The sequence below is a fragment of the Equus quagga genome, chromosome 22 (genome assembly GCF_021613505.1).
Source record: "Equus quagga isolate Etosha38 chromosome 22, UCLA_HA_Equagga_1.0, whole genome shotgun sequence".
In the NCBI taxonomy this organism is placed as follows: Eukaryota; Metazoa; Chordata; class Mammalia; order Perissodactyla; family Equidae; genus Equus; species Equus quagga.
In genome coordinates this window covers 9931938-9947005 of record NC_060288.1, presented here as the reverse complement: position 1 = coordinate 9947005, position 15068 = coordinate 9931938, and the positions used below count along the sequence as shown (strand labels likewise).

The following is a 15068-nucleotide window of genomic DNA, read 5'->3' as shown; positions in this document are numbered from 1 at the left end:
GTTAGTCTTACCCCATGTTTTACAAGCAATAATCTAATACCAACTTTTCATTTTAGAGATTAGGAACCTTTGTGTGTGTTTGATCTGAGTATGGGGAAGTCGGGAGAGGCAGTTAGAGAACTTTGTTCCCTTTCTTGGCAGAAAAGGGCAGCAGACATGGGCCACAACCAGAGGCAAAGATTAGAGAAACTTGTTATTAAATTTAATTTTCTTAAATACATACCTTTCTCCCACCCTCACCCACTCCAGGGAGGAACGGAAAACCCCCACCCCCTCCACCCAGGGGATCATGTGTATAAAGCCTGAGATGGTGAGGATGCAGTATAAAAATACTATTTACAAAGGGGAAGAAGGTATCTGTTGCTACCTTAACCTTCAGACACCCCCATCCCCAGGCCCCTTTTGCTCCTGGGTATCCACTTGAGTGTAGAACAAGCCCTTCCTCTAGGGGGGCTCTCAAACCCCAACATGGAGTAGGAAGCTCTGAGATTAGCTGAGGAAGACAGGGAATGGATAAGCACCTCAGATCCTAGCAGGGGGAGGGGATCTGCCCTCTATCACCCCGTAGTCAGCAGGCCGGCCGGCCAGCCTTTGTTTCGATAGGTCCCATGTAAACATTGACTTTCCTTGTATATGTCCCTGTTCCTCCTGATTTCCTACCCGGCCTCCCTCACTTCTACTGGAGGCACTTGGTTCCTCCATCTTTCCTTCTTTCCCTTCTAACTTTCTTACGGAAGGAGTGGGGAGGGGAGGGGAGGTCACGGGTGGGGCAGAGCCCATCTCATCCCCTCTTTTAGGTCAGGGCAGCTTGTCCTCACAAGGGGAACTCTCAAGAGGTGTACTCCAAGTTCTTGGCCAGATAGAGGTGGCTTTCTTTCCCCAGAGCAGGGACAAGGCAGGTAGATAGTCCAGTACCAGGATACAGTGGTTTTGAAGGGCAATGCCATCAGTACTGAGTAGCAGGGAAGAAGACTTAGGAGGCAGAAAGGTGGGGCAAGACAGTCTCACCCTGATGGTGGGAGACCAGCCCTGCACTACCTCCCCTTCAGGTGAGCATGACCGTCACCACCCAACAGTCTTGTTCACTGCAGCTATGCAGAGGGACCAGGCATCCATGAGGCAAGAGGTCTTCTGCAGGCCTTGGTGTAGAGACAGCACTCACACCAGCTCATCCAATAGGATCCCGATGCTCTGAGCGGCCTCTGAGGGACCAGCAATGGGCTTGTTACACATAGGGCAGACACAGCGTACTTCCAGCCACTTCACCAGACATCTGCGGGCAAAAGAAGACCTGTTTTTCCCCTAAGAAGATTCCCCAACCTGCTCCAGCTGTCTCTCATTCATAGAGCCCAGCTGCTTCTCAAAACAAGAACATCCCTATCCTTGCCCCCATTTAACCCCTCTGGCTTGCTTGGTGTCTGGACAGGATGCAGGGCATTGCTGGCAAGGGGTAGATGGGAGGGGGTAGGGATTTGGAAGTTCTAGATGCTCCCTGCTTATTGCTTTCAAAAGGCACCCCTGGATACGCATCCCCAGTGTAGACACTTACTTCCGGTGAAAGGCATGTTGGCATGGGAGCACACCTAGCTCGTCCTTCCCCTTGAAGTCTTCCAGACAGACTGCACAGGTCTGCTGTGGAAAGAAAGGGGGCAGTGTGAGAGGAGATGGGGAAGACCCTCCTTCACTCACGCCGAAAGCCATTATCTCCTCCCTATCCAAGAAAAATAACTCTAGCACAATCTCCTTAACAGCCAGAGAAACTTGAGTCATTTCATAAAACTACACTGACAGCATGTTAGCCATTAACCACGTGACTGTTTTAAAGGTAAACTGACCATAATAAGAAGAAATTAAATTTACTTCCTCAATGGCACTAGCCACAATTCAAGTGCTCAGTAGGCACATGTGGCTAGTGGCTTCCATAATGGACAGGGCAGATAGAGAACATTTCTGTCATCACAGAAATTTCCACTGGGCAGTGTTGTTCTAAAAGAATGTTTTTAAATCCTTTCTATCCTAGAACATTTGGCAAGGGGGCATTTATCAGTAACTAGAGGTAAGGATAGCGGTATGGTATATAGTTTACTTTCTTTAAATCCAGCTCTACGTCCCTCTATAGTAATCCCCTCTATCTCAGCTGGATTACTCTTCCAGAGCAGGGCTTAGGAAACATCTGAACTTGTTGAGATGTAATAGCGGACATCAAAAAGAGGCGAAATGAGGCCATGTCTAGGCAGTCTCATGTCTAGCGATACCTGTGCTCCTCAGGCATGCAGACAACCACAAGCACATTGTGCAAGACAGTCGTCTGTGGTTATGGAAGGAAGCCTTGGGAAATGAGTTAGGTGACCTCAAAGGCACAGGTGGGGAAGAGGAAATGGCCTGTTCCTAAAGAGTCAGTGTTGAAGGGACCCAAGGAGTCGGGGTTGGGGTGAGGGTTAGGGGGGAACAGAGAAGACCCACAGCGATAGAGACACGAGTTAGTCCCATAGTCTGCTAGGATAGTGTACATTCAAGGGTAACTTCTTTAGTGAAAAACCAAGACATGGGGTCTGAAATGGGGAAAGTTAGCTGAAATCTGCATGGAGTGGTATGACCATCCTCCTCTTAAATCTTATGCCTAGCAGGCTTCCTGGGGCCCTGTGTCACCACTTACTCAAACACTTCCGTGATCCTGTTTTCTGCCTGAACTGGTTCCAGACACAATGAATTCTACACATTGATCACCTGCTGGGACAAGTCCTTTTATTTGGCTCAAGGAGATACGAAGCAGGGACTTAAAAGGTTCCTGAAAGGGTCCAGGCTGAGAGCTAGAGAAGGTGGCACTTGCCCTACCCCGCTGGGGCCCTCCCACGTGCTGCCCCAGACACTCACCCCATATAACTGTAACTTCTTAGCATCACCTTTAAGCACCACCTGGGAAGAAAGAAGGAGGCATGGTGTCAGAAGGAACCAACCACAGGGGCTAGGTGGTATCAACCAATGAAGGGATCCCCAGGTCCTGCACAGGAGTCCCTCCCTCTCCCTCCAGTGATGGGCAGGGCTTTGGGCACTGCCTGGCTCAAGGCAGCCTTGAGGACGTGAAAGGAGTTAGCCTCAGACAGGGCCAGAGGTGAAGCCAAGGGGGATGCCAGGCCAGGCCAGCTGACGCTTGCTTGCCATCCTTTCCTTTCTTGCAGGGCAAGTGGAAGAGGAGGAAGTCTCAGGGAAAGACGTGACAATTTACCTCCTTATATCCGTATCGTTCACTCTGTGCCTGGTTCCGGAGCTTGCTGGGGGAGAAAGAAAAAGGGGAGAGAAGAGGTTACTGTGCTTCTGTACAAACAGAGCCATTCAAAGTAGGAAAGGCAGGCAGGCTGGCTGCTTGGGGATTCTTCTGGGGGTGGGGAGGGGTGCTCCCACAGGGATGTCTTGCCCTGGATGCTATGGGGTATGGTTTGGACCTATGCAGGCCACCCAGAGTGGATTAAGGACTCAGACTCTTACTCAGGCTCAACCACCTCAAAACTTACTGCCAGGTCCCACGGATTGGGGAATTCAGTGGCAGAGCACCCCAAATAGTTCATTCACTCACCCTGCCATTTCCCAGAAGGTAAATTCCTACAGGCTCCCAATCTACACAGATCGACAGTTGCTTACTGAGTGTACAAAAGAAGTTAGATATTCTTAAAAGGGATACACCATTAAGTCAGGGTAGCAGGATAACTAAGTCTCTGTTGAACCCGGGGAATTTTCCACCCAGAGAACACAAGTATTCTAGAAGCAAAGCACACTCTTCCCTTCACACTGCCAGGCAAGCACAGACGATCCCTTTTTTGTTTTCTTCTTTTCGTTTCAAGCCGGTGGCCTGCATACAGCCTAACTCTCAATAGCCAAAACATGGCATGTTGTTACTAATGGCAACAGGGTACTAGTTATTGAGGACTCGCTATGCATGGACCCCCGCACTAATGTACTCACATACGTTCTCATCGATCCCAAACACTGCTAAGAGGGAGATACTCTCCTTTTCACAGAGGAGGAAAATGAAGTCCAAAGAAGTTAAGTAACCTGCCCAAACATCAGAGCCAGTTGGCAGCAGAGTCTGGATTTGAATCAAAGTCTATCTTATTATAGAGCCTGAGCTCTTTAACACACAATGTGGCTTGCTTCACCAATTAGGTAGAACTAACATCATGGTCCTGAGAATATGACCTGGTCTTGGGAAACACCCTTTCACTCAGCCACTGCAACTCTCTGAATGGCTTGCTATGCAAATGGCTGGGACCACATATGCATACGTATATATAGCTGTCTTATTTTCAGTGAAGTGAAACCTTCTGAATTCTGCAGGCAGCTCTATGGCGTCGCATATGCAGAAGCCAGATGGGGCTTTCTCTCTCACTGACCATTCTATCACAGGTCTGGGATATTGGCCTGAGTACCAAATCCAGCTAACCACTTGTTTTATAGGGCCTGTAAGCTAAGAATGGCTTCTATCCTTAGATGGTTGAAAGCAGAAATCAAAGGACTATTTCATATTATGTGAAAATTACGTGAAACTCAACTTTCAGTGTCCATAAAACTTTATTGCAATACAGCCATGCTCACAATTTACATATTGTCTACAGCTGCTTTTGCACAGTAGGGGTGGGTAGTTGAGATAGAGATCGTACGACCACAAAGCCTAAAGTATCTTGCAGCAAAAGATTGCTGACCTGAGTTAGAGGGGGAAAGTCTCACATCATAAGCCTCAACCAAAGGGAGTGAGATAAGACGCTCCATGGGCATCACAGAGAAGCAGAAACTGCCACCAGAGTGGTAGAAGATGCAGAAGGTGGGGCAGAGCCATGCCCAAAGCACACCCAGGGAGCAGATAAGAAAGATAAGTCTGCCAGCCACCTCCATCGTTCCTAACAGGAAGTCAGGGGACCTGGCAAGGCCATCTATGCCAGGAGCCTCCTAGGAACTCCAGTCCAAGTGGACTCCTGCCGTGAGGTTGAGGCCTGGACAGCACATCCACTGGTCCCCTTCCTCTTCCCTCATTGGAGGGTTTCTGGTCACTGGAGGGTTGGACTAAAGGCCTAACCAGGGCTCCCACTGTCCCATCCTTAACTTGGCACGTTCATAAATACACACACATCTCTGTCCCCACTTTCAAATGAGAGGGGCAGGGAAGGATGCATCCAAAGCTTAAATGAACAACTGTTACCTGACGGACATGGAGTTAAGCTGGGGAAGGAAGAAAGTGTTCTTATTGCTCACAGCTGCCTTCTGAGGGTGACGCTGTTGCTGTTACCAGTATGTACAGAGTAAACAAGGAAGTGGTGAGGAGCCCACTTCTTAACTCAGAGAATGAGCGGATGCCACGCATCTTTTGAGCATCAATAACTACATAGTGTGTGCAGCACCTTTCTGCTTGCTGTCTAGGATGCCAGGGGTGCCCTCCTTCCCCACCCTCATCCTTTTTGTCTGCCTGGCTCCCTTTAATGGTCTTACCCCAGGATCCTCCAGAAGCTTCACTCTCAGAGCCCAGGACTATGGGGACAGTGAAGTGCTTTAGGGCTGCACCTTCACCCTGCATGTAGATTTCCAGATCAGGAAAGTATACATTGTGAAGAAATGCAGCCAAAAAGGTTGCAAGGGAAACAAAGCAAAAAGCAAGGACCCTGGGCCATCCCAGCAGGGGAGGTAGTGCCAACAACTCCGGACAGGTGGCCTTCTCAGCTGCTGGGTGAGCAAAGCAACTAAAAATATCCTGATTTCAATGAGACCATTTCTAGCCACTGCCAGCGGGCTCTCCCTTACTTCTTTTCCCTTTTGGAACAAACAATGCAGCCAGGTCCTGAAAATAATTGTTCCTTTCCTGCCTATTTGTACTTCCCTGGCCCCTCCATCCTGTGTGGGGCAGAGGTCGCCTGTTGGGGGTGGGAGGAGAATGAGCGAGGGGCAGCTGGGGAGTGGAGGCTGGCCTTGGCTGATGAGCTCACGAGGTCAGGAGTGGGGGCCGGTCATGGGCCTATTTTGGCTGAGGAGGAAACCAAGAAGCAGGGAGAGGAAGTGGCTTCTGTGCTTGTGTGTCTTTCTATATATAGACACTCACAGGCTGCCACACACCAGCGAGCCTCTGGAACCATGAAACTCCAGGGTCGACAGGCTTTGGGCAGGCTGCAGAACAGAGGGCAGGGTGGTGAGGGAGCAGGCTACTGCAGAAGGGACAGGTGGTGCCGAGCAGCCCCACCGTGGGGAAGGCTTTTGGCATCATGTGGTTCCCGCTCTGCTCTTTTACTCTGGCCAAACGAAAATAAATCAGCCAGCCTGTCTTTCTGCAGGACCCCAATGTCTAACTGCAAGGGGGTGGCCACAGATGCCACAGCTGCTCCTCCACTTCCCGTTCATGGAATAAGAATCAGAGAAGGCAAATGTATGGAATCTGATAGACTAGCTAATTGTCACCAGACTAGCCCACCTCTCTCTCTTCCTTGATGTATGACCTTGGGCAAATCCTTTAACTGCCTGAGCATGAAGTTCCTCATTTATAAAGTGGCTTAAGACCGAAATGGGAGGGATGTTCTGAGCACTAAGTGAGCTAAATGTTTTACAAAATGCTGACCTCAACGCCTGGCACACAGAGGCACTTGGTAAGAGTAGCTAAAAACTAAAGATTACACGTATTAGTGGCAGATTTAGGAAATGAACCCTGGTCACCCACTTATGGGCCCAGAATGATTTTCTAGATTTTCTTCACTTGACAGGCATGTGTGCCTGTGCATGTGTGTTCCTGAGCGTGTGTGCCTGTGTGTGTGTGTGCATGTGTGTGTGAAAGGACCAAATAGAGTTGGTTTTACAGACTCCTCCCAGCATCACACATAAATCTTTGGTATTTGGTGTGTCTCTATCTTCTGTCTCTGGGAACTGCATAAATTGCTTGAGATGGGGAAATGGGGGCGGTTGGTGGTAGAAGAACCTGAGTTTGAGGAAGAAAACTTAGGCTTGGGGAAGGGGTGCAGGGACACCAGAAATCTACCCTCACCCCTACTTAATATAGATGCAAATTTTAGACTCCACCGTACAAGAGGGAAAAATCAACTACTATCTTCTCTGCAGATTTTTAAGTGGAAATTTCAGTCCTAGGGATTTTTCAAAGTTCTGAAAAAGAAGAGGCCCAAGGCAGTGGCTGGGAGCAGTGGGGAGCAGGGCCTGAGGGCACTTCCTCTTTTTAGAGGGAGTCTTCCAGCCTCAGGAATATGGACAATTGTCTGCCTTCCCTCCGGCCTCCTTCCAGGTGAAGCACTCACACTGACCAGGACATCTCTGTAGGCAGCCAGAACTTCTTTTTCTTTCATCTTCATTTACTTTTCTTAAATGATTTGATCAGACACTAGCCTAGACCCTAGCTGACGTCTACTCAGGCACCAGGTAATATGTGTACGGTGCGGGCTTGGTCATCACGGTGGCTCTAGGGACCACTATATGTTCCACTGGTCAGGAATGCTCAACACTCCCCAACATCCAGGACAGACCCATGCAATGAGGAATTGTTAATACCAACAGCACACCCGAGTCAGAAACACTACCCTAAAGACCAGTCCTGTCCCAAATTTTTGGCAGAAAACAGCACCAGCTCCCATGTCTTTCAACAGGAAGTGAAGAAACAGTTCCTGGAGCTTGGCTGGCCCTGCCAAACTCAAGTCCTTCCCTGGATTCCTACACAGTAAGAATAAGTGATGTTTTTAGACTTTTCACTCTCAAAAATAAGAACTTACAAGGCAGAGTAAACAAGCAGCTCTCCAGATAACAGTTTGCTAATATTAGTATCTGGCGGGCTGACAAAAGGATTTCCCAGAAGGGCAGAAGAACATGCCCCTCACGTAACTGATGCCCATCTATCCCTGGCCACCCAGAGGCGTGAGTGGGGAGTAGAGATGGTTACGGGACAACCAGTGATATTATTTGGTCAGACGGTAATTCTAGGCAACCTCAGAATAACTGGCCGAGGAGTAGGATGTAGCTCAACCCATGGTGACCTTATATGCTCTGGGACAACTTGATAGGCTGATGTAAATAGAAACACCAGGCCTCAGGGGCCCAGGGAAGGGCAGGCTAAGCCCTGTGCCCCAGTGGGAGGCTAGTGACCCTGCTGTGGGAGCCTCACACGGCCCACTCTACCTGTGGCCTGCCCCTTCCTGACTCCCAATCCCAGCTCAGCCAGTGAGCCACCCACCTGATAAAATAGCAGCAGAAGATGAGGCTGAGCATGAAGATAAAGATGCCTGTGCCAAAGATGACCATGTAGATGTTGAGAGGAAGGTCTTGGAAACTGATGGGTGGCATTGAGCAGGACTTGTTGGTACTAACCAGTCCCAGGCCGCAGAAACACCCTGCAAAGAAAGGGGAAGGAAAAATTACATTACGGGTGGAAATTTACCACTGGAGCTGATGGTACCCTGTGGCAGCAAGGATGTAGGGAGAAACGGCAAGTTCTGGGCTCCTAAACTAAACATCTGATTAGGGGCTTAAGTTTATACCCTAGCCCTAACACTTACTACCTATGTGATCTAGGGTAAGTTATTTAACCATCTAAGAAATGGGATACTACACATAGTTCTTAAAACAGTATCCCCTTCTAGATCCAGGATCCAGGCAATGGGCAGAAAATGGAAAACTCAATTCCATCAGGTAGAAGCCCATATAGTGTAGTAGCAAAATGAAGAGGCTGAGGTGAGTAAAAGAATATTTGTGTTCCAACTCCTCCTCTCCCTGGCTATGTGACCTTTTAAGAAATTACCAATCTAAGCCTCACTTTGCGTATGAAAACAAGCAAAACACAGAGACCACTGAAAATGATGGTGTAAGAAACATGCTTTGTAAATTGCAAAGTGGAGTTGCAAAGGTCATTTGTCATTATTAAGCCACCTGCTCAGAAGAAAAGCTGCACTAGGACCAGAATAGAAATTGTTCACTCCAAGGCTGGGCCAGCATTCCAGAGAGTGGCAGGGGAGCTGGGGGGAGGGGCAGCTGCAGCTTACTTTTACTGGCCACCTTCCCTCTTTCTACTCAAAGCCTGGACTACGTGCAGTCCCACAGTGGCAGTGGCATCTCCTGGAACTTGTTAGAAATGCAGAATCTCAGGCCCACCCCTGATGAAAATGAATCAGAATACACATTTTAACAAGGTCCTCAGCAGATTCCTAAGCATTCAGCGTGGGAAGCACTGGCTAGCTACTAGATGCTTTCCTTTCTCACATGAATCAGGGCTTGATCCTGATTGGTCTACCATTCGGGGTAGTCACCTTCCCCTTGCCAGGGTTTGGCATTGAGAAAGGTATGTGACAGGGTTATGGCCAAAGAAACAAAGAGAAGATCTGCTGGAAAAGGAAAGATTTTTCTTTTTTTGTTACATCTCCCTGAAACACCTGGAATGGTGGCAGCCAAGTTTTAGCTGGAAAGAGAGCAGTTCAATATAAAGCCAATGGCTGAGGGTGGCAGAGGGGCCATGGAGAGAGGCGGAAAGAGAAGAGAATATTCCAGTGGAGTTGCTGGATTAACTAATCCTGGAGGCACTCTCCATTTTGGGATTACTAGTTCTAAGACTTAGTAAATTTTCTGTAATGTTTAACAATAAAGAAACAAAAGGATATAAACAATAAACCAGTTGAGTGTTTTTTCCTGCTTGCAGGGAAAAATATCATAGTGACTCAAAAGTAAGCATAAAACTCTTGGACTACAGAAAGTGGTGAGACGAGAAAACTAGAATTTACCATATACCTGCTACATCTCAAGCACATTCTCATGCTACCAATTCAATCTTTGTAATGCCACAGTAAAACGGCACTTCTCCCACCAATGGGAAGACAGGCTCAATCATTAAATAACCCATCTGCAGTCAAACAGCTAAGAAGGCCTGGCTCCAAAGGCCTCTGTATTCAAGGCTTCAGCAGCATGGGTTTTAGGCAGTTTCCTGACATCTTGGTTAGGAGCCAGAACCCATTAACATACTTCGGAATTCTATGTTATAATTCCCAATGCTACCACAACTCAGCAGAAGACTGGGAGTCATCTTTGACAATGTACATCTCATTCCTCTTCATCCCCCAGATCAATCCAGTGGCCGTATAATGAGCCTCCCTCCAAACCTGTTTCAGATTTGGTGCCCAATTCTATTGCCAAGTCCCTATTTCAAACAGATTTTGGGCCCAATTCTATTCCAAGTCCCTATTCCAGACACCTAATTGATATCTGATCCCTCCTCTAATTTAGCCCACATGTCTGACATATCCTCCCACTTGGTTTCCAGGATCTGTTTCCCAAACTCATGACTGGCCTCAAGTCCTCTGAAATAGGCATGAACTGGGTCCCCTCTCTCAACCTCCCCTGCTCAGTGTCCTCCTGCATCACCCCATGTGGACCAGTCTCCTCACTATGTCTTGCCCAACCTTGTCCTCACCTGTCTGTCACCTCTGTTCATGCAGCTTTACCTGCCTGGAACTCTCTCCCTTCCCCATCTCCACCAAGGCTGGTTTTGTGATAACCCAGTGACCTCTTTCTTCCTTGAATTCTATAGTGCTCACAGCCTATACCACATATTCTGGCTCTTGCATAGTCAGCAACTGTCTTACACGGCCTAGGTGTTCCTAGCATTAACTTCATTTAACTCAAACATGCATTAAGCACTGATTATATGACAAGTGCCAAAAGAGACACTGAACACTGCAGATAAAAAAAGCAAAGAAGAATGACTGGCTGATTTTGCCATCTAGAGAAGGCAGACACAAAGGTTTCACCATCTTGAGTGAGGCAGCATAGCAGAGGTGTGACTATAATCCTGAGATCAGAGATGAGAGCCCTAACAAGCCTGAATGCCCCTCAGTCTAAGGACAGCAACTTGGACTTTTCTATATGCTCCAGTGCCTTGCCTAGTATTTGGCTTGTTTTTGATAACTAGTTAACAGATAACTGGTTTTCTCCACACAACCTGATACCCTTGGCAAAGTAAGGAAACTGATGTCGGGGAAAATTGCCTAAAACTGTCCTTGGCTAACGGATGACCAGTCAACTAACAACTGTTGTTGAGGGCCTGACTTATGCACTGACCTAGACATTGTCGGGAAAGAAAAAGTGAAAGTAGCAGTTCTTGTCCTGAAAGACTTTTTGATTAAGTTGAAAAAAATTAAATAACTAGCTACTAAACTTTGCTATGCCTAACAGGAAGCCCTGGCTTCTAGGCTCCAGCAGGGATTAGAAAAAAAGTTTTTACCACCTCTCCACCCTCCGCTCAAATATTTGCTCTCCGTAGGCCAAAGGGGATCAATTTTTCATGAAGACATCATGGTGGCCTGGCTAGAGAGGAACAACTTCCAGTCTGCTCTGGAAAAGGGCCTCATGACTCCCTTCCAGGAACTGTGTCAATGCCTGGGAGGTCTTCCTCCCCACCAGGCACATCTCCCCAACCCCTGCCTCAGCAATATTTGATGCTCCAAGAGGGTCGAACCCCCAAACTGCCTTGGCTCTCCATGCACCTTTCATGAGCTGGAGCCTGGTATCTTCAGGGTCCCAAAGAACCTCATTTGGTTTCCTGTTCTGAGATGTCACAGAGCAGTGACAGTGGGTTTGCAGAGGGTATGTGCACGCATTCTGCAGGCACTATGGCCTCAGCAGTCCTCTGATCAGTTTATCCTGTCCATCTTATCTTGTCTGATAGACGCTTTCCCTGGGGCTCCAGGATAGAGCCAATGAACTTGGGACTTTATGGGATAAAGAAGTGGGAATGAGAGGAGTTTCATAGCCACGAGGAGATGGTCCATTTGCTTGTATTACAATTAAAAAGACATGGCAAAATATATTGGCTAAAAACTGAAAGTGGAGTCTTTCTTCCTCTAAAACTTACAAGGACAGAATACCAACCCCAGGAAAGGGGGGCTCCAGATATTTTTCAGAAAGGGGTGGGGGAGGGATTGCTTCCTCATTTGGAGTCAAGGAACAGGATCTCTTAGTCGCTTTAAGTAGTGAAAACATAAAGCAGCAAGTCCTCTGCTAGTCTAAAAACCTCATGAAAGAGGGCTGCCCAGAAGAAAGGCCAGTGTTTCTGACAGCGGCCTCGGTTCTTCTCCTGAAGTCTCTGTTCCATTGTCTCAGCCGACCTATGAGAGCCTTGACATCAGAACGTCTCCTCTCCGTGAGCCGGCTGGGAGCAGGAATGACGTCAAGAGAAGGGCTGGCCAAAAAAGACCAGTGGATCTGGGAAACGCTTCTCTTTCCCAGTCAACGGGAATCTCTCCCAGATGCTGGGATGCACGGTCCTTCCTCACCCTCCATCCTCCTCCCCCTCCCGCAATGCGGGGCTATCACACACAGCTTGGTTCATTTTCAGGAAATTAGATCCTACCAGCCAAGAGGAAGAAGGGGGGTGGAGGACACTTCATACACATGCTGCCCAAACTCTGCCTTAAAACAAAAGCCTCTTGAAATAATTAATCCAAGATCTGGCAGGAGTCTGCTCTCAAGAATGGATTCTCCCCCCACCCCCAACAGCCAGCCTGCCATACTCGAAGATAAGGCCAGCTGCTTCCCTCCCCCCACCCTCTTCTCCAGAAACTCTCCAGGCGTTAGAACTATGCGGTCAAGACCGTAGAGCCATTGGACGGTCTCAGTACCCAAAGTTTTAAACTGACCAACTCAGAAAGGCACTCCTTTCAGGTAGCCTGGGTGAGGAATCAGACCCAAACCCAACCTGTGTCACCTGAACCGCCAAAAAGCCTCAGGTGAGATGAATTTGGCATCACCCAGGCCGGAGGGAGGGGAGGGAATGGGGTGGGAGTGGTGAATGGGTCTGGAGGTGCTGCTACCACCGACCTCGGGAGCTAGTACTGTAGTCCGGTCTTGGGGTCAGAAAGCACAGCCCCCGCCAGGCGAGCCCTGCACCCAAGGGGAGCCGGGCGCCGAGATATCTGCAAGGCTTTATCAGTTTAATAAAGCCACGCTCTTTAATCCGGCGTCTTCGACAGGCACAAAGCCCCCTAACAGTCAGCACGAAGGCAACAAAGACGCGGGGACGGCGCCCCCACGCCCAGTCCCGTACGCTGCATTGTATACATATTTAAAATAGCCTGCAAAGTTTCAGGCCGGGAACTTGAGCTCCCTCTAGGAGATCCCAGCCCGAGCGCGGATTTAATTCTCCTCCGACAACCACAACAAAGAGCAGAGTTTGAGCGCACAAAGGCAAGGGAAGGGGGTAGAAGAGCGAAGCCGCCACACAAAGGCCGCGGACCCCTCGGCTCCCACGCCCCCCGCCCGCCGCACGTTCAGAGACCCTTTCCGGCCCTGAGTTAAACCTGGATTTTTTTCAAAATTCGCGCTGTGCATAGCACAGTTGGGCGCCAAGGACGCCTTCTCGCCCGTCCCATTTCATGAGAAACTTGGCTCAAGAGGGAGAAAGAGCCCTCAGTCTGATCTTCAGGCTTGCGCACCCCTCCGCCTCTCCAGCCAGCCCAGCGCCCGCTCGCCCTCCCGCCCGGGGACTCACCGTTACACCACTGGAATGGGTGCATCAATGACCTCTCGGCTGGCTTCCTCGGGCGAACGAACGCAGGCAGCGGGTAAGGCGGGCGGGGTGGGCACCGGCTTGTGGGTCCGCGGCAGCCGCCTTTCTCGAGAAGTCGAACTCCCTCCGGAGTGCGGGGCTTCGGCAAGACCGGTTTTAGAGCAACAAAGAGGAAAGAGGAGAAAACAAACAAACAAACCCAAAGTCCCCCTGATCAAAGCAGCACAGAGGAAATGCAGGAGAGACCCCGGGGCTGGGGGAGATGCGGGGCGCCCACAAGCTTTCGCCCCGCGGAGGAGGGAAAAGCCTTGGCGGGCAGCTCCGCTCAGGTCCCAGGGCGCGAAGGTGCGCGGCAGAAGACTCCGAAACTGACACGAGCCGCGCACACCCCCTCCCCGAGAGTCCCCCCGACCCCGGGAAACTCCGCCCCTGCCCGTCACCCGCCCTCTGGCCAATGGGAGCCTTCCTCCTGGCCCCGGGTATTATTTGCAGATCCGCCCCCCTACAGAGGGGGAGCTTCTTTGCTCCGGGGCGCCTCCCTCTTCACCTTCCCAGTCCTCGGGAAACTTAAGTCCGCCCAGGAGCGCGCTGTGCCGGGCGATGGCCGGAGCAGGCGGGGGCCAGCCTCCTCCGCCCAAGACCTGGAGGACGCCGAACAATTAGTTCCACATTGTTTTCCTCCTCCAGATCTTTGACTGCTTAGCATTTCTATAGCTCTTTGAGAAGCCAGTTCTGGGGAGGCGTTCCATTTCTGCTCGGTAGGCAAGGACTTGGTCCTGGGTGGCGGCTAGCACGTGCCTTTGCTCTGTGCGAAAGGGGAAACTGAAGCAAGACGGTAGAGCAGATGAATTACAAAAGTGAGATCTGGAATGAGCGTTAGTTGTCATCTCATTTTTGGCCAGCCCCTCATTTCACAGACAAGGAACTAAGGTCTGACGCTTCAGCTTAAGGTTGACTTGCCAGGCCTCCACGCTCCTGACTAGCAGAATCAAACCCAGAAATCGATACTGGCACCACCTTAAGAGCAGTATCTTCGGCATCTAGCACCGCGAAGGTGTTGAATAGATAGTAGTTGGAAGAAAGACTGAATCTCTTAATTACCCGTCCAAAATGCTTTCTTTTACCTGACGTTGCATCGTTTCCTTATTTCTTTTTCTTTTTGTCTGTTTTTCTGTGTTTCATTTATTAGAATACATTCCCCGCGAGCCTGCTTTGTGTCAAGTACCGTTGCACCGGAGACCCATAAACGTCTCGGAGTCAGCAGTTTCTACTCTCCTGGGGTTTACATTGTGTGAGGAGACAGTAATCAAGCAAGCAAACGAATAAGAATGACTCAGTCTAATCTTCCTGTTAAACTTAACCTGTTAGTTGAAGGTGATAAATACTTTCCCTAACTCTTAAATAAGATTATGCATATGAGTGCTTTGTCACTTAAAAGCGTGATGGTTAAGGCATCAGGTGACTTGCCCAACATCACACAGCAGTCTGCAACAAACTGTTTAGCATTTCATTATGTAATTGTCTTAAAACCATTGTTTTTCTTAGTGAG

The 15068-nt window shown here is 49.3% G+C and overlaps 1 protein-coding gene across 1 annotated transcript; it reads right to left on the bottom strand.

Annotated features, from left to right (window-relative positions):
- Positions 1–210: 210 nt before the first annotated feature.
- RNF122 (ring finger protein 122) lies at positions 211–13919 on the bottom strand. The gene is made up of 6 exons (XM_046648382.1): positions 13502–13919; positions 8204–8360; positions 3227–3272; positions 2875–2916; positions 1550–1632; positions 211–1273 (listed from the first exon to the last, which is right to left on the bottom strand). Exons 1-6 carry the CDS (start codon positions 13524–13526, stop codon positions 1159–1161), a joined length of 468 nt encoding a protein of 155 aa, XP_046504338.1. The 5' UTR covers positions 13527–13919; the 3' UTR covers positions 211–1158.
- Positions 13920–15068: the final 1149 nt, after the last annotated feature.

Coding starts and splice junctions, on each gene's coding strand:
- RNF122 (XM_046648382.1), bottom strand. CDS start 13,526: ATGCACCCATTCCAGTGGTGTAACG. Junction 8,361..13,501: donor CCCATTCCAGTGGTGTAACG/GTGAGTCCCCGG, acceptor CTTTCTTTGCAG/GGTGTTTCTGCGGCCTGGGA. Junction 3,273..8,203: donor TTCTGCTGCTATTTTATCAG/GTGGGTGGCTCA, acceptor TTTCTCCCCCAG/CAAGCTCCGGAACCAGGCAC.